The 25,796-nt window shown below is 41.6% G+C and overlaps 1 protein-coding gene across 2 annotated transcripts in view; it reads right to left on the minus strand.

The window, feature by feature from the left end:
- Window positions 1-14,254: 14,254 nt before the first annotated feature.
- MSANTD3 (Myb/SANT-like DNA-binding domain containing 3) overlaps window positions 14,255-25,796 on the minus strand; it is a 25,974-nt gene continuing 14,432 nt past the window's right edge. For both annotated transcript variants that reach the window (XM_011951022.1, XM_011951023.1), the window contains exons 2-3: window positions 24,465-24,915; window positions 14,255-15,410 (exon numbers count right to left, since the gene is read on the minus strand). In XM_011951022.1, the coding sequence (XP_011806412.1) occupies window positions 15,001-15,410; window positions 24,465-24,882 (828 nt within the window). In that variant the 5' untranslated portion in view covers window positions 24,883-24,915 and the 3' untranslated portion in view covers window positions 14,255-15,000. The remainder of the gene's footprint in view (window positions 15,411-24,464; window positions 24,916-25,796) is intronic.

The raw sequence follows: 25,796 nt of genomic DNA on the forward strand, positions 1-25,796 counted from the left end.
GTGTGCACCACCATGCCTGGATAATTTTTAAATTTTTTTTTAAAGAGATGAGGGTCTCAATATGTTGCCCAGGCTGGTTTTGAACGCTTGGCCTCAAGTGAGCCTCCCATCTCATCCTCGCAGAGTGCTAGGATTACAGGTGTAAGCCACTATGCCTGGCCTGAGAAGGTACTAGTATTATCTTAATCATATAGATGAGAAAGCTGAGGTTTGGAGAGGTTAGGTAATTTGCCCAAGGTATATAGTTAATGGGCAACAAGGCTGGGACCAGGTCTGTCTAGCTCGAAAGCCTGTATTTTGAATCAAAACCCAAAAGGTTAAAGTCAAGAGCTCATCTGAGCTGGCTGGGTACTAGAGAGAGCTGCAGGACGGCAGCCTGGTAACTGGCAGAGGCAGCCAAGCTGCTGGGAGGAAAAGTTCTGACAAAAAGCCAGGTGGGTCAAAGGGAAGGACAAGATGTTTCAGCCAAAAGCCTGGGAACTTGAGAATGGCATCCACTGAGCCAAGAATCATGAAAGAGAGACAAAGCAAGGAGCTAGGTACCTGGAGGAATTACAGTGAGTCAAATGGAACTAAATAATTACATTTTACCACTGTGTGCATTTAAGTATGTCAGCTTGCCTCTGTATGTATACATATGTATTGACCATATGTCATTTGCCTGTGTGTACATATGTAATGAGTGTATCAGCTTGCCTCTGTACATATGCATAAGTGCCAAGCATATGTCATTTTACTCTGTGTACATATGTAAGGAGTGAGTATATATCAGGTTGCCTCTGTGAGAGTGTGCATGCATGCATATTGGAGTATGACAGCTGGACCCTGTGTTTGCACATGCACATTTACATGTGTGTATTCACACATCCATTACTGTATTTATCAACTCATCTGTATATGTACATGTGAACTTGAATCAACAGACTTTTAATTATACTCCCTTCCAGTTAAAAATTATTCCCTAAAGTCTAATGGCCTGGGGGTTCAGCATAAGGGTCAATATTGTTGGATTCAGCACTTAGTCTAGTTTCCTAATTGAGGGAGATATAAAAGTAAAACAGCAAGACTGCATTCTGAAGCTATTTCTCTCAGCATAGAACAATAGTAATAGTACATAAGGCAGCTTTGGTAGTGGTGACTTCAACAACGATGAGAGCAGGGGTCAGGGCAGGGCATGGATCTTGGTAACAATATCCCCATTCACCCAGCATTCATCCAACAGTATTTAGAGATTGCCCATTATCTGCTGAGCAACCATCTTAGGCAGTGAGGACACAAAGGTGAACAAGATAAACACCATCCCTGTCCTATAGTCTAACAAAGAAGTCAAATTTTAAATGTAAAGGCTTTAGCAGATGATCAGAATGTATCAGACCCCTACCATAGCAGGCACTGGGGGTATCAAGGAAAGCTTCCCAGAAGAAGTGATATTTAAGCTCAGGTGGGAAGACTGATGAGTTAGAAAGTGGTAGAGAGGGAACAGTATTCTATGAAGAAAGATCAACATGTAAAAATGGAATAAAGAGTATGGCAAGTTCAAGAAATAGAGAAAACGCAACCGTGGATGAAGTCTGGAGAGTGAATGACAGAGAATGAAGTTGGGGAACTTTAGAAAGCAAGGGACAGATCATGTTGACCTTTTAAGCTAGAATAAGGGGCCAGCAGGTGCAGTGGCTCATGCCTGTGATCCCAGCACTTTGGGAGGCCGAGGTGGGCAGATCACAGGAGATCGAGACCATCCTGGTTAACATGGTGAAACCCCATCTCTACTAAAAATACAAAAAAATTAGCCGGGCGTGGTGGCATGCACCTGTAATCCCAGCTACTCGGGAGGCTGAGGCAGGAGAATCACTTGAACCCAGGAGGTGGGGGTTGCAGTGAGCCAAGATTGCGCCACTGCACGTCAGCCTGGGCAACAGAGCAAGACTGTCTCAAAAAAATAAATTAATTAATTTAGTAAAATAAACTAGAATAAGGATTCAGTCCTGATTTCAAAATTATAAGCAGGGAATAACCTGCTCAGATTTGTGTTTTTAAAAGGTCACTTGGTTAAATGGGTGAACTGTAAGTTATGTTAATTACATCTTATCAAAGCTGTTACAAATCATTTGGGCTGCAGTGTGCAGAATGGATTGGAAAGGCAAAATATATGCAGGGAAATCATGAGGGGGCTATCACCGTGGTCCAGGTGAGTGAGGATGGTGGCTTGGACTAGGGAAGATGGGGACAAGTAAATTAATTGAATTTAGGAGGTAAAATCAGCAGAACTTGGTAACTGACTAGATGTGGGAGGTGAGGAAGAAAAAATGTCAAGCAAGGGTTAACTCCAGATTCAGTGGCATTTACTAAAATAGAAACTCTGGACAAAAAGCAGGTTTGAAGAGAAAATGATGAGTTTAGTTAGTTCTAGGCACACTGAATTTGAAGGGCCAGTGAGGCGTCTGGATGGAGGTGTCCAGTAGCAGTTGAATTTATAAGCCTGGTGCTTAGAGGAGAGATTTATACTTAGCATATAAAGGTGGAAGGCATCAGAAGGTAAATTAATTGAAGTCATGAAAGTGAGTGTGATGATTTAATGAGATTTTGTAAAATGAAAGAAGAGGACTAGGCTGAAGCTGAGGAACACTGATAGAGGTAACTAACTGTGACAGAATTCTCAGAAAATTCAGAAGGAAACTAGGAAAGAGCAGTGTCATAGTGACCAAGGAAAAAAAGTGTTTCAAAAACCAGGACATGGCCACTGGTCGAATGCTGCTGATAGGTAAAGCAAAATGAGTCCAATGGATACAGTCATTTATAAGTCATCAGTGATCTTAGTAAAGCCATTTGGTAAAGTGGTAGGAGCAGAATCCAGAAAAGAGTTTATTGAAACTGAGTAATAAGTAGGAAATAGAGGCCGGGCGCAGTGGCTCACACCTATAATCCCAGCACTTTGGGAAGTCAAGGCAGGTGAATCACTTGAGGTCAGGAGTTTGAGACCAGCCTGGCCAACATGGTGAAACCTCATCTCTACTAAAAATACAAAAATTAGCTGGGCATGGTGGCACGCACCTGTAATCCCAGCTATTCGGGAGGCTGAGGCAGGAGAATCGCTTGAACCCAGGAGCTGGAGGTTTCTGTGAACTGGCATCACACCACTGCACTCCAGGCTGGGCAACAAGAGGGAAACTCTATCTCAAAAAAAAAAAAAAGAAAGAAAGAAAGAAGTGGGAAGTAGAGACAACGTTTAGACAGCTCAGCTGTTAAGGGAAGAAGAGAAACAAAGCTAAAGGTGACTGTGGGTAAAGAGAGTACTTTTTAAGATAAGACTATAACACATTTAAATGATGATGATAAAAATCCAATAAGGGGGCAAGGGGAGACTTGAACATAATAACACAGGAGAAACGATAATCAGTTGCATAAGAATTTTTTTTTTTTTTTTTTTTTTTGAGACAGAGTCTCACCCTGTCACCCAGGCTGGAGTGCAATGGCGCAATCTCGGCTGACTGCAACCTCTGCTTTCCAGGTTCAAATGATTCTTCTGCCTCAGCCTCCAGAGTAGCTGGGATTATGGGCGCCCGCCACCACGCCCAGCTAATGTTTGTGTTTTTAGTAGAGATGGGGTTTTACCATGTTGGCCAGGCTGGTCTCGAATTCCTGACCTCATGATCCACCAGCCTCAGCTTCCCAAAGTGCTGGGATTACAGGCGTGAGCCGCCACGCCTGCCCTGCATGAGATTCTTGAGAAAACAGGAAGGAGTGGCATTCAGAGTACAGATAGAAGAAATGGCTACTAAAAGAAGACACTTTCTTCTTTGTAACAAGAAGGAAGGTAGAAAGAATGGGGGCTGTTGCAGGTGGTTTGTAGTTAGGATTTTGAGATATTAAGGAAACTCCTGGATCACAGCTTCTGTGTTCTCCCAGCAGAGCTCAGAAGAGATGGATAGCACCAGAGGCAGACACCAGAGAGGCAACCTAAAGCCGTGATGCTTAGGAGGAGGAAGTTAGGAGTCTTTTCTCTCAGGTAGATGTTCCTTGGCACAGGGAAAAAACTATCCCCTGTCCTCCCCACCCCAGCCAAGGAGTTCTAAGGGAGATGATCTCTTAAGAAACATGTGACGAAGTGGAGCCTTTGCTTTCTGAGTAGCCAGCATGACTTGAGGTAACCTAAATTCAAATTTTCTTAAACCCAGCATGCCTTCTTTCCATATGAATGCTGACAAATGGTCAAGACTGATTTAATCACCGTTTTACAATCTTCAACAAGATAATAGAATCAGATAAGGATCATCAATGTATGCCAAAACTGTTGGGTGAAAGGTTACAAGGAGACAATATTCATGGTCTTAAAGCATCACCCCACAGATAACTTACTAGCTATGAGTGAAAGTAACTTTATAATGGAGTGAAAGTAACTTTATAATGACTGCTACCGCCTCCACCAGGTGATCAAATTTAGGGACAGTTTGCCACTATGTGCCTCCTAAAATGATGCAATGAGAGGTTTGTGACATTTATCTACATGATACCCTTCCTGACAAAGTTGAACCTGAATCCAATCATGAGGAAGTAACCAAATAAATTCAGAATGTGAGGGTACTTTACAAGGCCTGGACTTGAAAATAAATTTAATGTCACAAAAAAAAAAAATAAGGAGAGAGTTTCGTTCTAGATTATTAAGACTAAAGAGACAAAACAAGCAATGCAATAAACCTTAACTGGATCCAAAAAAATAAACAGCAATAAAAGATATTAAGATAACTGCAGAAATTTGAGTGTAGACTATTAGATGATACTGAATTAATGTTAATTTTCTTAGGTGTGATGATGGGATTATAGTAATCTAAGAGAATTTTCTTATTTTTGGTAGATACATGCTGAAGTATTTAGGGGTGAAGTGTCATGATGTCTGTAACTTCCTTTCTAATGGTTAAAAGAGAGGAAAATGAACCATTAACAATTGATAAATGTAGGTAAAGGATTAAAAAAAGATTTAAAAAAAAAAAAACCTCAGTGCAAATTATTTCTTAATTACTTCACCAAACATTTTTTGCCATGACCTTGGATAACTTTATACTTATAAGCATAAACTGTGCTGCTTAATGTGCTAAATTAGATTGAATTCTTTAAAAGCATCATAGCAAGAAAATTGCTCTGCAAAGCTTTTTAGACATAAAAGAACTTCTAATTTGTATAGGGGTATAAGTAAAGATATGGTAAAGTGGGAGAGCAAGCCACAAAATAATAAGAATGCTTTCCTGGGAGTCAGAAACCCTTTGAGTCTAGCACTTAAGACTAGAGATGTCATTCTCCTCATTTGCAGAGTGGGGCTAATGGTACCAGCTTCATCAGCCTGCTGTACAGGTACAGGAAAAGCAGGATGTGAGAAGGATTTATAAACTGGAAATGGATATGCAAGTGAAAGGGTTTATAATTATCATGACATGTTGATGTCCTATTAGCAGTGGTTCTCAAACATCATACACATAACAAGCAAATGGGCAGCTTGTTACAAGTGTACATTCCAATCCCACCTCAGAGATCCCGATTCATTAGGTCCAGGACAGGGCCCCGAATTTGCTTTGCGAAAGCACCCCAGATTGTCTGGTGCAAGTGATCTGAAAGCCACACTTGGACAACTGCCTTGGAGGAGTTTAGAGTGATCTAAATCCTTGCTATGCATCAGTTAGTCCATGGACCAGCAATATCACCATCACCTGGGAGCTTGTTAGGACTGCAAAATTCACCCCATCACAGATTTACTAAATCAAAATCTGCATTGTAATGAGACAGCCAGGTGATTCCTATGCATACTAACATTGCAGAAACGCTAATCTAAATGGCAAACCTGATTGATGATCTCTTTTTTGCCTTGGTCACTGGTTCTCAGCTTGCTATCAGACAGAATGGGGTTGCCATCTTAGCTGTTGCTGACACTTACAACCTCACTTAGCTCTTCTCTCTGCTTTTTTTTGCTTCAGGCTCCTCAGTCTCCTGGCAGATCTTTGATGAACATAACCACCCAATCAGCGTGCTGAATTTCTCCCATGTCATAAACAGACCAATCAAAGCCTACTGACTTGGAATCTAAATCTAGTTAAGCTATGTGAGTTCCTTTTCTTTCTTGTGGTGAAACATAACACAAAATTTACCATTTTAACCACTTTTAAGTGTACAGTTCAGTGGCATTAAGTACATTCACATTACTGTACAAATCACCACTATCCATCTCCAGATCTTTTGGTATATAATTTTGAACAAGTCACTTTAATCTCTCCAGGCTTCACTTCCTCCTCTATCAAATATGAATATTATTACTTACATCTGCAGACTATTTTAAGAATTAAATGAAATAATACATAAATATGCCAAAAGCCCACAGAATGTGTTCAATAAATGCTGACTTCCTTCTCTTTGAAGTAGATTTTCACATAACCCTGGGTTTATAATGGAAATCATCTACCGTAATCAATTGATTAGAATTTTTAAAGGATATAAAAAAATCTACATATTCTGGGCACATGATTGCCTTAGAATGGGGAAATTTATAAAATAGAAGTGGCCTATAATCTATAGAATTGGGCAGTTTGAAATAAACAGCAGTCAATTTCATTTCATAGGGAAAATTACATTTGGAGCAGCAACAACCTTTTTGTTCCCAATTTATAGAAATTCTTGTATTGCCTATATTTAGATTGCATTTATAAAGTATAATACAATAATCAATAACATTCATGAATGGTGCTTTCAACCTTGGGAGCTCATCCACTTGCATGTAGTATTTGAATTCCATTTAGGTACACATTATCTTTTAAGGAGAAGGTAAAATTGGTAACTTGGGTTACATGCAGTAAATTGAAAAAGTTAGTTTAATTTCAGAATTAGACTAATCAGAACATGAATTTAGAGATCCTCATCTCCAACACCCTTCTCTCACAAAGAAATTAGTATCCAGAGAGACCTAGTAACTTGCCCACAAATCTAGAACCAGAGCCCAGATTCTGGGAGTGTGTCCTGTTGTTCACTTGACCTTGAAGACTGGGTAACATTTCAGCAGCACAGGTGATGGGAAGGGATTGCAGAGAAGCTGGGAGTATTCAAGGTAGAGGGATCAACAGAAGAAATTGCACAGAGCCTGGCTCTGAAACTGAGAGACTGATGATTGTGTTCAAGGAATATCAGAGTGAGGAGGCTGGAAGGCAATTGAAGATGAGGTTTTGTGATGGAAGAAGAGATAGTCTTAGACTCTTGCAACACAAAAGATCAGAATAGAGGGTTAGAGGTTTTGGGGGGGTTGTTTTTGCGGAACTTTGAGGGATTCGATTTTACAATTTTCAAGGCTCTTCCATATTTGTATTTTCATGAGATCATGGCAATCCTGAGAAGTAGGTATTTTGCTGATGATGGTCTAATACTCAGGAGGTCACATCTTCGCAAAGCTAAGATTTGAAGTCAGATGCTGAATACAAAAGCTGTGTATTATAATTCTTTTTTATTAATATTTTTAATTTTTTTAAAGCAGAGTCTCACTATGTAACCGGACTGGCTTCGAACTACTGGGCTCAAGTGATCCTCCCACCTTCGCCTCCCAAAGTGCTGGGATTCCAGACAGGCATGAGCCACCACACCCAGATGTATTGTTATTCTTGTTTTTTCTTTTTCTTTCTTTCTTTTTTTTTTTTTTTTGAGATGGAGTCTCACTCTGTCACATAGGCTGGAGTGCAGTGGCACGATCTAGGCTCACTGAAACCTCTGCCTCCCAGGTTCAAGACATTCTCCTACCTCAGCCTCCTGAGTAGCTGGAATTACAGGTGTGCGCCACCACGCCTGGCTAATTTTTGTATTTTTAATAGAGATGGGTTTTCGCCATGTTGGCCAGGCTGGTCTCAAGCTCCTGACCTCTGGTGATCAAGCTCCTGACCTGCCTTGGCCTCCCAAAGTGCTGGGATTACAGGCGTGAGACACCGTGCCCGGTCTGCACTGTCATTCTTAAAAGCATGAACTCTGGAGCCAGACCACTTGGGTTCAAATCTCTCCATCCCCATGTAGAAGCCATATGACCTTAAAAAAATAATGGCTAAAATGTATAATGTTTATTATATACCAGGCAGTATTCTAAATACATATGTCACTCATTTAATCCAACAACACTATGAAGGGTATTCTATTATTATCACCATTTTAAAGCCTCCCCCACTAAATGAAAAACAAATTTAGAGGAAGGAAAGAAGTAATGAAGAAGTGTCTCAGTAGAAAATCAGAAGAATGAGGATGCATTTGTTCCCTGGGTTCCCCGTTCCTTGATTTATAATATAATCTCAACTCCTTGGTATCCCCCTAGTTCCCTTTCCACTTGTGATTCTGTGGTAGGTTAGATTACTGTTCCTCCTCTCCTCACCTTCTTAGGAAGTCTACTTCCCTCCTCCTTAGAGCTTCATGCTTTGGCCAAGGAGGTGTTAGCAGATATAACACTGAATCATAAAATGTTATTCTACAGTTGGGCTTGCCCTTTTCTACTTCTGCCCTGAGAAGAGCTTCTCCTGGATAGCTCCAGCCCCTTCAGCCTGGAAATAAAGGTGACCACATGAGACATTTGCCCCAGTCATACCCCAGATTTCTCAATGCCTGAGTGACTGGAGCAACTGCCTCCAGTCCCACAGAATCTTGAAGAACAACCAGCCCATTTCAAGAAACTCTTTGGAGACTCTTAGATAAGAATCTAAATCTATATGCACAGCACCAGCCTCTGGATTTCCTTTTTGGTTATGCTGGAAGCTGAACCAGATGATGGGACAGGAAAAGAACTAGAGCCTTACCTTCCACTGCTACTTAGAGTATTTCCCCCATAGCAGGTAGTCTTTTGATTTAAAAAAATCATTTTTTTTTTTGGAGACAGTGTCTTGCTCTTGTTACCCAGGCTGGAGTACAATGGCACAATCTCTGCTCACTGCAACCTCTGCCTCCCAGGTTCAAGCGATTCTTCTGCCTCAGGCTCCCGAGTACCTGGGATTACAGGCACACGCCATCATACCTGGCTAGTTTTTATATTTTTAGTCGAGATAGAGTTTCACCATGTTGGCTATGCTGGTCTCGAACTCCTGACCTCATGATCCACCCGCCTTGGCCTCTCAAAGTGCTGAGATTACAGGTGTGAGCCACCACGCCCAGCCATAAAAAAACTAATCTCTTAAATAACAGGATTTTGAATTTTCCTCCCAACAAACCCATAGAAAAGAAAACAGACAAGAGCTGACTTAAATCTCTTAGCAGTCACCAGGAGTCAAGAAAGAGAACCCATATTCCATTTTCCTATCTCATGGACTGACTGTCAGCCCTTTAGTGAGCATGTGTGGTTAGTCTTTTCCCCCAAAACTGGCTGTGCTGTAAGGGCATTTTAGTAGTGGAACTGCAGATCCTCTCATTCGGAAGTAACAAGATCACCATTCTGTCCGTTCCAATCAGTACCTACACTGAGAGAACTTTCATACACAATCTGGACATATGGATAATGCAGAAACCAAAATTTTCCACCTAATGATGATGAACTTCACTGTTAGATTAATAATTAGCTTGCAAACTCAACAGTTATATTGGGTAATAGAGGTTCAATAGATGTGTTATTTTAAATCTTGCATAAATCACTTCTATAAATTGAATCTCATGCTAAATGCACCAAAAGCCTATTTAAAGAAATGCCATGTTGAAATTTTTCATAAAGAAAGTAATCTGAAAGTAGAGCCTGAGATGAGGTTAAAAAAGAAAGAAAGGAAACAATCACACTCTTGTTTTTGTTACACTGGAAGTTTTATACACTGGGTGTTCCTAAACCATGGTACACCTGGGATACTTCCCCGACAGGGCAGCCTCTCTACAGGAGGGCACCCACATCCCAAAGACAACAATATTAAAATGCTTTACATCATTGTTTATTTTAAAAGTGCTTTACCAACATATACTAATCTTCACAACATTCAAGGGAGGTAGATAAGTATTACACCACTTTCACAGATGGAGGAACTGAGGCAGAGATTAGTAAGTTGTGTTGAGGGGCATAATATACGGCACAATTAGGAAAATAATTTGTTGCAGTCATGGATCACTGAAGACCTTTCCCATGATTTCTGAGTACCATCAACACAAAAAGCAGCAGATGCAGCATTGAAGCAGGTCATCAGTAGTTTGGCTAGTCTAAGGCTAAATGTTACCTTGTTGATACCAGATGTTGAATATGCTGTCCTTTGGCAAGCATCCCCCTCACACGCATTCTTACATGCTTCCACCTCTAAACAGGGGAGAGGGGAGGCTGTTGTGAGTGCAGAAGGAGGGGGCGGAGAAACAGGGCTGGGAAGGAAGATGACAGAAGAGAAAACATGAACTGATATAAAAGCAAGGGCAAGGACAAACAAGACGACCCTCTGGGAACCAGTCCAACAGAAAGGAAAGCCACAGCAGAAAAGAAGTGTCATTTGAAAAGCTCAGACATCCAGAAATGCTACTCAAAGGGTAATTCTTAGCAATGACATTCAAAGCCACTCCTCATTGCTTTGCCAACTATAATCATCAGGTCCTTCTGACATTCCCAGGAGGCAGAATCATTCCTTTCCCGTGGTCCAGTCCAAGTGCTGATGTAATTGATCTGACACTGCAGAGGCTGTTGACAACTCAAATGTACCCTCCCACCATGCCACCTCTCTTCCTCTGTACGTCTAGTCTCTTCAAAACAAAACAAAACAATGCATTTAATATTCTCGTTGCAAAAATCCTAAGACATTTCAGGAGATTTTGATGCATAACAATGTAGGATTCCATGCATGAATTTTTATAAAAGGGACATGATGTGGATTAACAGCCCCTCTCAGCCAATGCTTGTTTATACAACAAGGAATATTGTTTTAAATTATGGATACCAACTGTCTAGAGAAAAATTGGAGCACAAGGGAAAGAAATAACTTCTCCTGATCTTTCTAGTGGGAAGCAAATATAAGAGATGGTGATTGACATCCCACCAGCTGCAATGGAGGTACTGATGGCAGAGGAAGCACCAAATGAGTAGATGACCAAGGACCCAGCAGGGACGGTCTAAGTCAGATGAACAGGAGGAAGTGGCAGCCCCGAGAGCTGAAGAAGCAGAAGTCAGGGAAAAGACATAGTAGCCAAAGAGGAAATGCATGGAGGTGTTGGTGTTTGAGGTTGAGAGGGAGGCATAGCACTGATCTGTGTCTAGGCCTTCCTAGGACAGGTTGGAGCCAGAAATACATCCTTTCTTCATTTCGATCAGCAGCATCATTCTTTCAGACATGTAGCTTTAAAATCTTATCCCTTCTCTCCAACAAACAAGGTCAACTGCCAAGCCTTACTGATTCCACTTTGGTAATGCCCTTCGCACTGGTCTCCCTCGTGGTTTTTTGGTTTTTGTTTTGTTTTGTTTTGTGTTTGAGACGGAGTTTCACTTGTTACCCAGGCTGGAGTGCAATGGTGCGATCTTGACTCACTGCAACCACCACTTGGGTTCAAGCGATTCTCTTGCCTCAGCCTACCAAGTAGCTAGGATTACAGGTGCCCGCCACCAGGTCCAGCTATTTTTTTGTATGTTTAGTAGAGACGGGGTTTCACCATGTTGGCCAGGCTGGTCGTGAACTCCTGACCTCAGGTGATCCAGCCGCCTCGGCCTCCCAATGTGCTGGGATTACAGGCGTGAGCCACTGCACCTGGCTGTCTCTCTGGTTTTTACTGCAACCTCTTCTGGGTCCTGCTGTCATCTCATCCTAACCAGGGACAAACCCTCCTACCTGGTATCCCCTACTCCAGTCTTCTCTCCACTCAGTTCTTCTTCTACTTTTCTTCCTGTAGAACAGTTCTGATCATGTTACTGCCCAAACTCAGAAATTCCCCATGCTCTCACTCCCTCTCAATTATGTGTCTCATTATCTTGAATCTTCAACAGGACCTTGCATCTAGTGAAGTTCTTCTGTTTCCAAACCTCTACCTGCCAAAATGCCAACTCTGAAGACTTAGCTCCACTGCCATCTCCTCTATGAGGACTTCCTTTATGCTTTTTAGCTCTTTGCTGAGGTACAAACGCACTTTGAAGACATGCAGTGATCACACACGATAGCTGTGTACAACACTTATATTCCCTACTGGGCTGTGTCCATGATTTGCCAAGGTAGGGGATGATGAACTGTGTCTTAATATTTACCTGTCTATCCCCTACAGCACCTGCCAAGAAACGGTTATTGCATTTCTACCTCAGGTAAGAAACTGCTCAAAAGTGAAATGAATTGTGATATACTTGTTCACAAATGGAGACACTGCAACAAGTACCCTGTAATGTGATCTGACTCTCAGGATAAAACCAATCCATGATAGAGCTCAAGGAATGGGACAAGGGCAGGCAGTTTGGGCTATATATTTTGGAGTCAAGAAATCTGGGATTGAGGTTCTGCTTTGCATTCATTAGCTATGGGCTTGACACCAGGTGGTTCTTCTTTGAGTGTCATTTCCTTCCTTCTGCATGGCCTCACGGCATGAAGAATAAAATGAGACACATTTGTGAATGCTATATCAGTGATTCTCAATCCCAATTATGCATCATAATCTCCTGTAAAGCTTCTGAAAAATACAGAGGACAAGGCCCCAGCCCAGGTAAATTGAATCAGAATCCTCTGGAAGTGGGATGCAGTGGGACTAATTATTTATAAAATGCTGTTTCTAATGCATAGCCAAGGTTGGAAGCTACTGTTAGAAACTCATAAGTACCGTTAACAGTAGAGCAAGGTGCTTTAGGCTGCTGGTTTATCCTTTATATGTAAAGTTAGGAATCAGTTCAATGCTTTTATAGTTCCATTAAAATACACTACTGTGTGCAAGCATTTTTTGTGTTCTTCTGCATTGTTGTGTGGTTAAGTTTTAAGTTCTCAGAGAATAATATCTAGCACCACTGTAGGTAAAGATGTACCTAAGCCAAATTTCTGAGAAATAAAAACTTCATAGAGTCCTCTGAAACCTTGCTATTCAGAAGTGTAGTAACCAGACAAGTATAACTGGCATAAACCAGGAACTTGTAAGAAATGTAGAATCTCAGACTCCACTCTGTACTCTCTATATTAATGAGATGTGTCTTAGATGTGTCAATAGGCAAAGCAAAGGCAATCTTTGCTCAATTCACATGTATGTTTAGGGTCTGCTGTTCCCTGTCCTGATCCTAAAAGGGTAGGAGGGCATGAAGCATCTGGTTCTGTCTTCCACAAACCACTGAAGATTGGGACTTTATCCTGATGCTTCTTTCTCTAAAAGGGCCCATTTGGTAAAAACTAAATTAAGAACATAAATCTTTACAAAAGGATCTTTTCTTTCAAAGAAGACTACTCTTCACAGGCTTTCTTCAAATAACCAGTTCCTTTGAGACACTGAAAATATAATTCAGCGTTAAAAATAAATTCACATCTGTTTTGTGTGCTATGCATAAATAGCAAGTATATGTGTACCTTACCAAACTTACGATCCCCAGCCCCCAAATTCCAAAATTATGCAGGAGGGAAGCTTAGCCATTGCAGTAAACAATTTCTCCCTATTGACCCATGCTCTTCAGCTGATTATGATGTGGGCAGTACCCATCCAAGACTATACAGACCACTCCATAGCCAAGAAGTTGTAACAGACTCGGAACATTATCTAGCCCAACTCCCTTGTTCTGTGGACAGGAAACACCACACCAAGGGTTAAAAGGAGTTACCCACATTCATACAGCAACTTGAGGGAGAGTTGAGCTTAAAATTCAGGCCCTGACTCCAAGGCCTGTATCACTTATGTGGACTCTGCCACATATACTCCTCCTTCCCCACCACATGGCCTTGAACTCTCATTGTCAGAAACTGCTGATCTGCCTTGGTACTTAAGTGTCACTTTGCTGCTTCCAACTACTGTTGTCCCCAACTCCCAGGGCTGTTTTTAACAAGAGGCTACAGGAGAAGCTAAACTGCAGCTCAGTCAAAATATCCATTTATCAATCCATATTTCCGAATATGTTGGTAATGGATTCTCAAAGGGCCCAATGCTAACTATGTAATGCCAGCTACAAAGCATTACTACTGGCTAGCACCGTGAGCATGGCGAGGGAAGGGCCTTTCCTTTGGTGGCTAAAGACTAAAAGCAAGGGCAACCATCAACTCAGTAGTACAAAGCTGGGAGGAAACTACAGAGAGAAGACAAAAACTGGAGCACAGCTGGGAAGGCAGCACCTTTAAAAAACATACACAGTGTGACTATAAAATTGCAAGTCTTTCTTTTTTTAATAAAACCCACATACCAGAATGTAGAAATCTAAACGAACATTTCTCCCTCAAAGTAGTTACATCCTTAGTTCCAACGGAACTACCATTGTTGGAGAATTATTTCGAAAAGGAAAGGCCTTAAAAGGTGGTTTATGAGCCACATTAGAAAATACCCTTCTAAACACTGGGCTGTTTAAAAACAGAAAATCCATACTCAGAGGATGATACTGAGAAAATTTAAAAAGTGTGGCAGCTTTCATGGAGGTTCCCTAAAGACCTCTAGCAAGTTTGAGCAACAGCATCACCACTGGAGAAACGTGTAGCCTCCCAGGACAGTCACTTTCGATGAGAGGGCATTCATTTGGATAGAAAAGTTCTGCTGTCTGTTTAAAAAGAAAAAAAAAAAAAAAAACCAGCCACACTCCTTTATAGTCACACTTGCATTTGATTTAAAAAAAAAAACAACAACACTCACACGTGGTTCTTGTATGAATTCTAATTCAGAGACATTACATTCAGAATTATAGCACTCATAGTGATAATTTTCAGAAGACTATAACAGCTTCTTTGCCACTTAAGGGGTACAGAGGGTGCAGCTGTTTACCTGAATGAATTCTTAAATAAGTGACTACTACCACTCTAATTTTCCTAGTTGTAGCTCTGTTACAGGTTACTGACCGCAAGTCCATGTTCCAAACATTCTTTGCCAACACAGATTAATTACAAGAGAGCCACCCCCAAAGTCTTAGGGCGAATTGGGAAAGGGCCGGTTAAATGAGGAAACAGGCCATTCCTTGGTAAAAGTTTGTAGTTTTCTTTCCCAATACATCTTCTTTTTATTGAGAACTTCCATTTTTATCCTGTGTTCCTCCTCTGCCATCTCACACTCTCGCTCTATCTGCTGGATTTTGGCCACATGCACCTCATTCATTTGTATCAGTTGCAGTTGTAAGATGGACATTTGTTGATGGTGTTCTTCCTCATGCATCTTTTTTAAAGCACCTTCCTGAGAGGTTTTGCTCCTGTAGTTTTTATTGGCTGTTATTCTGACAGCTGAACACGAGGGTTCAGGTTGAGAGGTCCCCTCACATACTGGAAAATGTATGAACTCTTTCTCATCATCGCACAGTTCTCTATTTGAAACAGCAAATGATTCTGAAAAACAGTAGCAGAAAACATATGTTCAAAGATTTTACAGGCAGAGAAAAAAAACCAATCCTATTTCAAATGACAGGGTCCTTCATTACAGGAGGTATCTAAAACCATGTCTGCTTTGGCCTTCATGTCTACAGGGACCCTAGCAACACCTGACTTTTTAAAAACCCACAATCAAAAGCAATTTTTTCTTAAGAAATAATGACAAGGGGTTTTGTTAGGTTATTTCCTAGAACTTCAAAGTATGGGATCCGTTGTCAGAAACCATGCTTATCAAGAATCGGAGACCTTGTTATGTTGATATTCTAAACTGAAATGTGCCCAACTCTGATGAGCGTAGGACCACAATGCAAGGCCAGTGTGGATCTTCAAAGTAAGTTCTCTATCAGTCTGATCACCCTTTGCCAACTTCTCATTCAGCTATGAACACATATGTGTAATCTTTGCAAGAGTGCTATTGCTGTTTCCTGGTCACAGGTGTTAGCCCTTACCCTGGACAGCCATCTTGTAAATGCTGTTCCTTGAAAGATGAGCCTACATTCCCTGGCTTAACTCCCTCACATACATTTTCTCTTTACTCTCCAGCACTGCCATCTGGGGAGTTTTCAATGTCCCTCTTATTCAATCTATCTCTGGTACTTGACTATCCTTGAAATTTCTTTCCTCCATTAGCTTCTCAACCATGACTCACCTAATTTCTAAGATGCCTTCCTCTCTGATTGCTCCTTCTCAAGTCTTCTTGATGTACAGAGACTCTTGCTGTACTCACCTGTTACCTTTTCATATTCTCCTGGGGGTTCCCATCTGTGGCTCTGTTCTTAATCTACCCTAAGTAAACTCATAACCTGACCTTCCTTTCTTGTCTGACTCTTCCAAATGCCCTGTGTACCCTTCAGTCCTACCACAAGCTACTCACATCCTTTATAAGGTCATGCTTTTTTTCATAATTCTGTTTCACTGTTCCTTCTGCTTAAAGTTAGGCTATCTGTCCCTCCACTTACTGTAGTCTCACTTTTTTAACTTCCCCCCAACTCCTACTCATTCAAAACCAATGCCGCTTGCTCTGTGAAACCTCAAGTCTCTCCTTTATATGTACTCTTCTGTTATAGCACTTCACACACACTAGTATTGGCACCATGACATTCTCTTTTTTTAAATACTTGGGTACTAATTACTTTATTTGGTACACAGTGGATGCCTAGTAAATGTTTATTGGCTGAACCCTTGAATATAAAGCGAAGAGTATATGGATGCAAAAGTCTACCATGTTTGGTAGGTGCTATGTTTGCCCTGATTTCTTAATAGAGCAGTAACATCAGTGTCAATTAAGGGAGTTGCAATAAAGAAACCACTAACTCAACTAACCCATGGAGTCTTCTAGCTGTGACTCTAAGGCTTTCTTGAGAAGCTTTACATTTCCAATAAAGAGAATCTTCTCCTTGGAGAAAAAAATGCCAATTTATTAACAGAGTTGATTACATTATTACGTCCACTCCATTATTCTGGAAGATGAGATGCTGCGAATGTTAACGGCTACTGGGGGAAACCTAATTCATAATACCCTGTTAATAAAAGGAAAATGGCTACTGTTTAATTATTCCACTCCAAGAGGTAAAGTAACAACCATAACTAGTCCATAATTATGATTAAAAAAAGGTAAAAATCTTACTTCTGGAAGGGAAGGTTTAAAAAAAAAAAAAGCACTTCTGTGCCATTCAGAAATAATGAAAATGTCTCTTAGAAATCTTTCCTGGAGACAGCTCTGGCCTCAAAGACAGCTCTTTCTTCATGCTCCCACTGCCTCCTGGGCCTACCTCTGGTAGAACACTTGTTAAAACTGGCAGTTTACCTCCCTTTCAAGTCTTTGAGAACTTTGAAGACAGAGATTGCTTCTGCTCATCCTCATGTAGAACCCAGCACAGGGCCTGGAATAGTGCTGGGCATGTAAGAAATATGCATGGGATGAATTACCTGCAGTGGGTCACATACCTCCTAACACGCCCAACCACGGAGAGGGAACAGTGCTCTGTGTCGGTATCCAAGGCACAGGACAAAGGAATGGGAGAGGGTTAACACTGAGAATAGGGACCTCAGGTGTGAGTTCAACTGCAAAGAGCATTACCTCACCTGTTTCCTTTCTAGTTCTGGATTTAGAAAGGAAGACATTCTGGAAAATGTCTTCTTTAAAGACTGGACACATTAGACATTTTGTGGTACCTCTCGTCTCTTTTCTCTTTGATTTCATTCCAGGGTATAGTTCTGGATACTCCTCTGAGTCCTTAAAGTTCATCCCCTCACAATGCTGCTGTCTCACCCAATTTCTTTAATTTCTTCTTCTTCCTCTTTTTTTTTGGTGAGATGGGGTCTCACTGTGTCACCCAGGCTGGAGTGCAGTGGCGCAATCTCAACTCACTGCAATCTCCGGCTTCTAGGCTCAAGTGACCCTCCCATTTCAGCCTCCAACTAGCTGGGACTACAGGCATGCACCACCAAGCCTGGTTAATTTTTTGTATTTTTGGTAGAGATGGGGTTTCACCAGGTTGCCCAGGCTGGTCTCAAACTCCTGAGTTCAAGCGATCTACCCGCCTTGGCTCCCAGAATGCTGGGATTATAGGCATGAGCCACTGCGCCGGCCTCTTCTAATTTCTAAATGTTCACTTTCATCTCAACAATTCCAGGCTTTGGAGACCTGATGATGACAGTGATGACGACGATGATGATGATAGCACCTACTGTTTTTTGAGTAGCTAACCAGGTCCTAGGCTAGCGCTTTATAGCATTACCTCATGTAATCCTTACCCTATGAGGGAGGTATTATTATAGAAAACCAAATATAATATCCAAGGTCACATGGCTAGTTGAAAGAACCAGGATTCTAATCTAAGTCTGTATGACTCTAAAATCCAAACTCAACCACACAATAATCAGCCTCCCACTCTTCCACTTGCTCAGCTGATCACTAACATATCTTAAAATGCAGCCTCCAAATTGTATCCACTATAAAACCATCTCTTATTAAGAATATGGGTATGTATCATGCATTTTGATCTCTAAATTTCTAGAGCTGTGAACATAAAAAGGCAGTATGTTTGTGTCTGGGAGCAGAAAAATGACTCTTCTTTAAAACTATTCTTTTTAGTTTAAATGTGTGCTAACATCCAAATTTTAAAGGGAAAAAAGCCAGGCCTCTTAAGAAGACTCTGGCAGAAGATGGGGCTTTAAACTAAAGAGGCCCAATGGTATAGTTAATTAACTTTCACACACATATTTGCTCCAATGAATAGAAACTACTATTCAGATGGGAAGAATCCTCTCTTAATTGGAAAAAGACTAGCCTAGGAATGGCACTGTGCTGCAAATACCCACCATGTAATCTCTCTCAGAGGCAAAACAAAGCCACCTGAAGGAGAAAACAACTCAAAATCTTATGCAAAAAGGGTAGGAAACCCCAACAGCTTTCCTGGGACCAGGAAAGCCAAGGGGATGTTCTTTCACTTGGACAACTGGAGTAAGTTTAACATCAGCAGGAAAAACCTACCATGACAGCAAAAGGATGGGAAGGAAACTATAAACAGGCCAAACCCCAGATAGAGGAAATAAGGCTGCCTGGGAAAGTGAATAAATAAGATGGGTAGATGCATGTTATGGAGTATAACACATTAACTAAAAGAAAGAAACTAGACTTACACACTGCAATGAATTGATTTTTTTTTTTTTTTTTTAGACGAAGTCTGGCTCTGGCACCCAGGCTGGGGTGCAGTAGTATAATATTGGCTCACTGCAATCTCCGCCTCCAGGGTTCAAGCAATTCTCCTGTCTCAGCCTCCCAAGTAGCTGGGATTACAGGTGTGCACCACCATGCCCAGCTAATTTTTGTAGTTTTAGTAAAGATGGGAGTTTTGCCATGTTGGCCACGACGGTCTTGAACTCTTCACCTCTGGTGATCTGTCTGCCTTGGCCTCCCCAAGTGCTGGGATTACAGGCATGAACCACTGTGCCCAGCCTAGGAACTGATCTTAAAAAGACTCTTCTAAGTGACAAAAGCAGAGAAAATAGTATCTCTAGCACAAATTTAAAACTATACAAATTTAGAATAGATGCACACAAAACACATGTAAAAGAATATGTAAGCGGCCGGGCGCGGTAGCTCAAGCCTGTAATCCCAGCACTTTGGGAGGCCGAGACGGGCGGATCACGAGGTCAGGAGATCAAGATCATCCTGGCTAACATGGTGAAACCCCGTCTCTACTAAAAAATACAAAAAACTAGCTGGGCAAGGTGGCAGGCGCCTGTAGTCCCAGCTACTCGGGAGGCTGAGGCAGGAGAATGGCGTGAACCTGAGAGGCGGAGCTTGCAGTGAGCTGAGATTCAGCCACTGCACTCCAGCCTGGGCGACAGAGCAAGACTCCGTCTCAAAAAAAAAAAAAAAAAGAATATGTAAGCATGTTAGAATGATTCAGGTGCAGGAGAAGAGAATGAAAGAATGGAATAAAAATGGAGCAAACACCTAACTAACAAAAGAAAGGCTTTTCACAGACCACTGAGGCTGGTGTGCCATGACTGGAAATGTAACTCAGTCCTCTGGTACCAGAGATCACACCCCCAAAGATTAGGATTGAACAGTAATAATGATGGTGTTTATTAAGAAATGTTCACAGTTATCAAGTATCACTTTATAGCATAGAATGTGAAATTAAATATAAATTATCCTAAGATATTTGGGTGCTACTCCAAAGCTTAGTTTTCTTAAATGTATTTGACTTTTGGTTATCCTAGCTTCCCAGCCACTCTTAGCAAATTTTGTTGGCTCCCTTAGTTAGTTCTGTACACAGTTTCCCTCAAAATAATGGAAGATAAGTGTCAAAGCCAAATTATCACATATCATAAAATCTGCAGGGTGTAAATTGTTTAAACATATTAAGGAGGAAATACTGGGGGTTTTTGCAAATATTAATATATACCTAAGTGTTATACTTAAATTTTAAGACTAGTGTGTTGGAATATGATGGACATTTTCAGAAAGTCATTGACAAAGCTAAGTATATACAAGGGACAGTGATCAAGATGACACAGTTGAAACTATCTCATACCAAAAAGTAGTTGCAGAGAGGCCTCTAGTGGAATACTATTAGAGTCCATCCTGTTTAACAGTTTTATCATAAATTCCAACAAATTTCTGAGTACCTAATTCTGTAACAGGTACCCTGTAAGGTGTTGGAACAGTTCTGTCCAACAGAAATACAATATAAGCTATTTATATATAATTTAAAATACCCTCAGAGTAACATGAAAAAAGTAAAAAAAAAAAAAAAAAAAAAAAGTGATATTTATTTTGGTAACATATTTTTTAATCCGATATATCTAAAATATTATCGTTTCAACATGTAACAATATAAAAATTATTTAATGAGTTTTTTTTACATTTTTTGGTACTAAGTCTTCAAAATGTGGTGTGCGCAATTATAGCACATCCTAATGTGGTCTACCCACATTTCAAGTGCTTATGAGCCTCATGTGGCTTGTGACAACTGTATTAGACAGCACAGTGTTAGAAAGATCACACACACACACACACACACACACACACACATTCCTTATGTCAAATACACAAGATGTAATGAGGGCCATAACTCTATAGCAGATTTTCCACCTTTTTCCCACCAAGTCCCAGAAAGGATGACTGACAATTCCAGGCTTCTTTTTCTTTTTTGAAAGAAAATTGAAATGCAAAATGAGTGAAATGAATTCAAAGTTGTTTTACTGTATAGAAAGAGTTCCAGTACCCTACCTACTAGTATTAACAGATTACCTTTGGACACACTTTCCAAATGACAAAGCACCAAGGTTCTCCACCACCCTCCAGATAGGACCTGGACACAGGAGCAAGAAGCATTTGGCTATGCTTTAATAATCAGCAAAAAGGGAAGTCCCCAGCGTCATCTATATACAAACATCCAATTTAAAATAAATCCCTTTATACTTGAGTCACTATTAAACGTCACTACAAGGAAAATACTGAGAATGTACCTTTATTCCCTTCTGCTGAAAATTTATAAATTATGTTTATGAGTAAATGAATTACATAATTTCTTCCAAAAAGAAAGAGAAAAAAATTTGTGGGATGAACTTTCCTAGATCCCACCCCAGAATTTGAAAATGGGGAAATAAGACTGTCCAGGCCCCCTAAGAATAACCCTATGAAATCAATACACAATAATCTGGATCACAGGTTTGCAAAATGAACAGAAAGCAGCTCACACCAGCATGGTTCTCAGCAGTATCTCCCAGGGAACATATGCAATATAAAGAGCAGCCCTGCTGATCCATTCCCTCCTCCCCCAGCACACTCCTCCACAGCCTCACAGAAGCTAAATGGCTCTGAAGCCAGCAAGATGGAGAGGAACTGAGAGTAACTGGCTAAAGCTATAAACATCTCCAAAACAAGGACACCATTAATTAGCAGTGAGAGTCCACGCACGACAGAAGCAGCAATGAGGAGGCATAAGAAAGAGAGCTGACAGTGCCCCCATAAACTGTCTGCTAGGAGGTACCCTGGCTTGGGAACTCAGGGATCAAAACCCAGACACAAGGTTCCTATACTGGAAATTGATGCATGAAGTTCATAACATAAACCACTATGGTTACCCAACTGGCTTCCTGGACTTAACCTTGGTCAAATGATCAGTAAGCAAACCTTTGATCATAATTTGCTTCTCCAGGATCGTCTGCCTACAGGACAGAAAAAAAGGTGCTAATCAAAAACATGTATTTGATTCACTTGGCAATTATCTTTTCCACTCTACACAGACAACATGCCTGGCTTTGGACTGCTTCTTGTTACTCTTAATTAACAGGAGCCAGTCCCTCAGAGCTCAGTCTGCTCTGGAGACACTGACAAGTGAATTTCCCATCCTGCAAGCTGAGAACCAGACTATCCTGGGGAAGTGGTTGCTGGGTCCCTGAAGCACCTTATGAACAACCCTCTGTCCCCCACCAGGAAATATCCTCTGCTTCAATGTCTGTTTTCAGAAAACTGCAATAAATTTTTATATAAACTGGCCACTTCCTGTCTGAAAAGAAGCAGGAATTGCTGGAAATTTATCTGTGTGCATTTCCACCCTCCCCTTGCCTAGAGTCATTTCAATAGTCCCTTAATTCCAATCTTTTGAAGCCATAACACACTATCACTGCATCCTTCATTGTATGACAGTGTTTTTTTCCCTAAGAATTATGTATGACATATTTTTCTCTTTTTAATGGAAGTATATTAAACTTAAAAGTTAATTTTTTGGGAGTTTTTCAAGATCCCTGGGGTGCCACAAACCAAAACTGTGGATCACAATAGTATAATGGTTAAAAATACTGGTTTTTAAACTGGGTGAATGCTAAAACGGGCGTTCATCATATTAGTCTCCGCACTTTTTTTAAAGTTTGAAATAGTTTTTGGTTTTTGTTTTTGTTTTTTGAGACGGAATCTGGCTCTGTCGCGCCCAGGCTAGAGTGCAGTGGCCAGATCTTAGCTCACTGCAAGCTCCACCTCCTGGGTTTACGCCATTCTCCTGCCTCACCCTCCCGAGTAGCAGGGACTACAGGCGCCCGCCACCTCGCCCGGCTAGTTTTTGTATTTTTAGTAGAGATGGGGTTTCACCGTGTTAGCCAGGATGGTCTTGATCTCCTGACCTTGTGATCCGCCCGTCTCGGCCTCCCAAAGTGCTGGGATTACAGGCTTGAGCCACCGCGCCCAACTTTTTTTTTTTTTGACACGGAGTTTTGCTCTTGTTGCCTAGGCTGGAGTGCAATGGCACTATCTTGGCTCACCACAACCTCCGCCTCCCAGGTTCAAGCGATTCTCCTGCCTCAGCCTCCCAAGTAGCTGGGATTACAGGCATGTGCCACCACGCTCAGCTAATTTTGTATTTTTAGTAGAGATGGGGTTTCTCCATGTTGGTCAAGCTGGTCTCAAACCCCAACCTCAGGTGATCCGCCTGCCTCAGACTCCCAAAGTGCTGGGATTACAGGCTTGAGCCACCGCGCCCAACTTTTTTTTTTTTTTGACACGGAGTTTTGCTCTTGTTGCCTAGGCTGGAGTGCAATGGCACTATCTTGGCTCACCACAACCTCCGCCTCCCAGGTTCAAGCGATTCTCCTGCCTCAGCCTCCCAAGTAGCTGGGATTACAGGCATGTGCCACCACGCTCAGCTAATTTTGTATTTTTAGTAGAGATGGGGTTTCTCCATGTTGGTCAAGCTGGTCTCAAACCCCAACCTCAGGTGATCCGCCTGCCTCAGACTCCCAAAGTGCTGGGATTACAGGCGTGAGCCACAGTACCCAGCCAGTTGGCTCTTTTAATATGGCCTTTTGAGTGGCCTATTGCAATGCTTTGCAAATAATAAGGATCTCCAAAAATATTTTTTGAAAAAAGTGAAATTGAGTGGAAGAATATAAATCTTCATAAAATTATCTTTAACATTTGAGATAGGTTGATAGGCAACTGCAGCACCGCATGAATGAGAACTCCATTAACGCAGTTCCTTATTTTTCTTTATGTTTAAGTAATAATGAAGCCTCCAAGAGAGCTAGCACAATGATGTAAACAAGTACTTTTGTTTTTATATACTTTTTTTTTTTTTTGAGACAGGGTCTCACTCTGTCACCCGGGCTGTAGCCTCCACCTCCCAGGCTCAAGTGATCCTGCAGTCTCAGCCTCCCAAGTATCTGGAATTACAGGTGCATGCTACCACACCCAGCTAATTTTTTCTATTTTTTGTAGAAATGGGGGTCTCACTTTGTTGCCCAGGGTAGTCTCAAATTCCTGGGCTCAAGCCATCCTCCTGCCTCAGCCTCCCAAAGTGCTGGGATTACAGGCGTGAGCCACCGCGCCCACCTCTATATGACTTTGAATGTCTTATATAATCCTGAGATCTTGAATTAGGAAAATCGAGTTTGATACAAAAGTTTCATTTTTAGAAGTTCCCTCAAAATGGAGGATTTTAAAATTAAAATGTCAAACAGGTACCCAGTGAGAGTGTGCACACTGGCATCAGGAACGGATACCTTGGGCCGAGGCGTCGGGGTGGTATTCGGGCTCCTCCTCCGGGGGGCTCTGCAGGAAGTAGAGCTGCTCCGGCAGCATGCTGGCGATCTTCTCCTTCCCTAGGACGTGGGTACTCAGGAGAGGGCTGACGCTCCGTTTCACTTTCTCTCTCCTTTCATGGGCCATAATTTTTTTGGTCCGAGCCTTGATGTTCTCCCAGCACTTCTTCAGCTGTTTGAAATCCCGCAGGGACACGCTGGGCTGAGAGTTGTATTCGTGGGCCAGCGCCTGCCAGGTACGCTGCTTAAGGGCAATAGTTCGCGCATCGCTTTTCTTACATTCCAGCACATATTTATACTTTTCTACTAAAGCCAGCAGGATGCTCTTTTCTAATTCTGAGAAGTATTTGGCAGGCTTTATAATTTCGTTGTTTTGCATTTTCCACTATATTTCTCCTGGCCGCTAGCTATCCTGTAAAAGGAAGTTTGAAGCAATGATTACCAACTCCAGCAAAAACAATGCCTACGAATCACTGAAGCTTAATTCCTGACTTGATTCCCTTATCTGAAATACAGTACTTTCTTTTCCATTCATGTTGAATTATGATATTCAGGACTCTGGAGAATATTTAGAAATGTACTAGGAATGGGGTTTTACTTCAAACTGGATTGCTGTGGCTACTGTGACTATCTGGTATATAACAGCAAAAAAAGAAAAGTTGAACTTTTTTTTTTTTTTGAAATGGTGTCTTGCTCTTGTCGCCCAGGCTGGAGTGCAGTGGCACGATCTGAGCTCACAGCAACCTCCACCTCCTGGGTTCAGGCAATTCTCCTGCCTCAGCCTCCTGAATAGCTGGGATTACAGGCACCTGTCACTACGCCCAACAAATTTTTTTTTTTTTGGTAGTTTTGGTAGAGACAGGGTTTCACCATGTTGGCCAGTGGTCTCGAACTCCTGACCCTAAGTGATCTGCCTGCCTCGGCCTCCCAAAGTGCTGGGATTACAGGCGTGAGCCACCGTGCCCGGTCTAGACTCTGATTTCTTAATTGATTTTTCTTTCATGTTAGGCAACTGATTTTTCCCCCAAATCATGTTAGCCAGTTTTAGAACTAAACAGCTTTCTAAAAGTTTTGTCACAGCTGAGGACGAGAGAAGCCACCGTGTAATGAAATATATAATATGATGTGGGAGGCCGAGGCGGGCGAATCACGAGGTCAGGAGTTCGAGACCAGCCTGACCAACATGGTGAAACCCCATCTCTACCAAAAATACAAAAATTAGCTGGATGTGGTAGCGTGCGCCTGTAATTCCAGCTACTTAGGAGGCTGAGGCAGGAGAATTGCTTGAACCCG

This window comes from Colobus angolensis, unplaced genomic scaffold (assembly GCF_000951035.1).
Source record: "Colobus angolensis palliatus isolate OR3802 unplaced genomic scaffold, Cang.pa_1.0 Scaffold313, whole genome shotgun sequence".
In the NCBI taxonomy this organism is placed as follows: Eukaryota; Metazoa; Chordata; class Mammalia; order Primates; family Cercopithecidae; genus Colobus; species Colobus angolensis.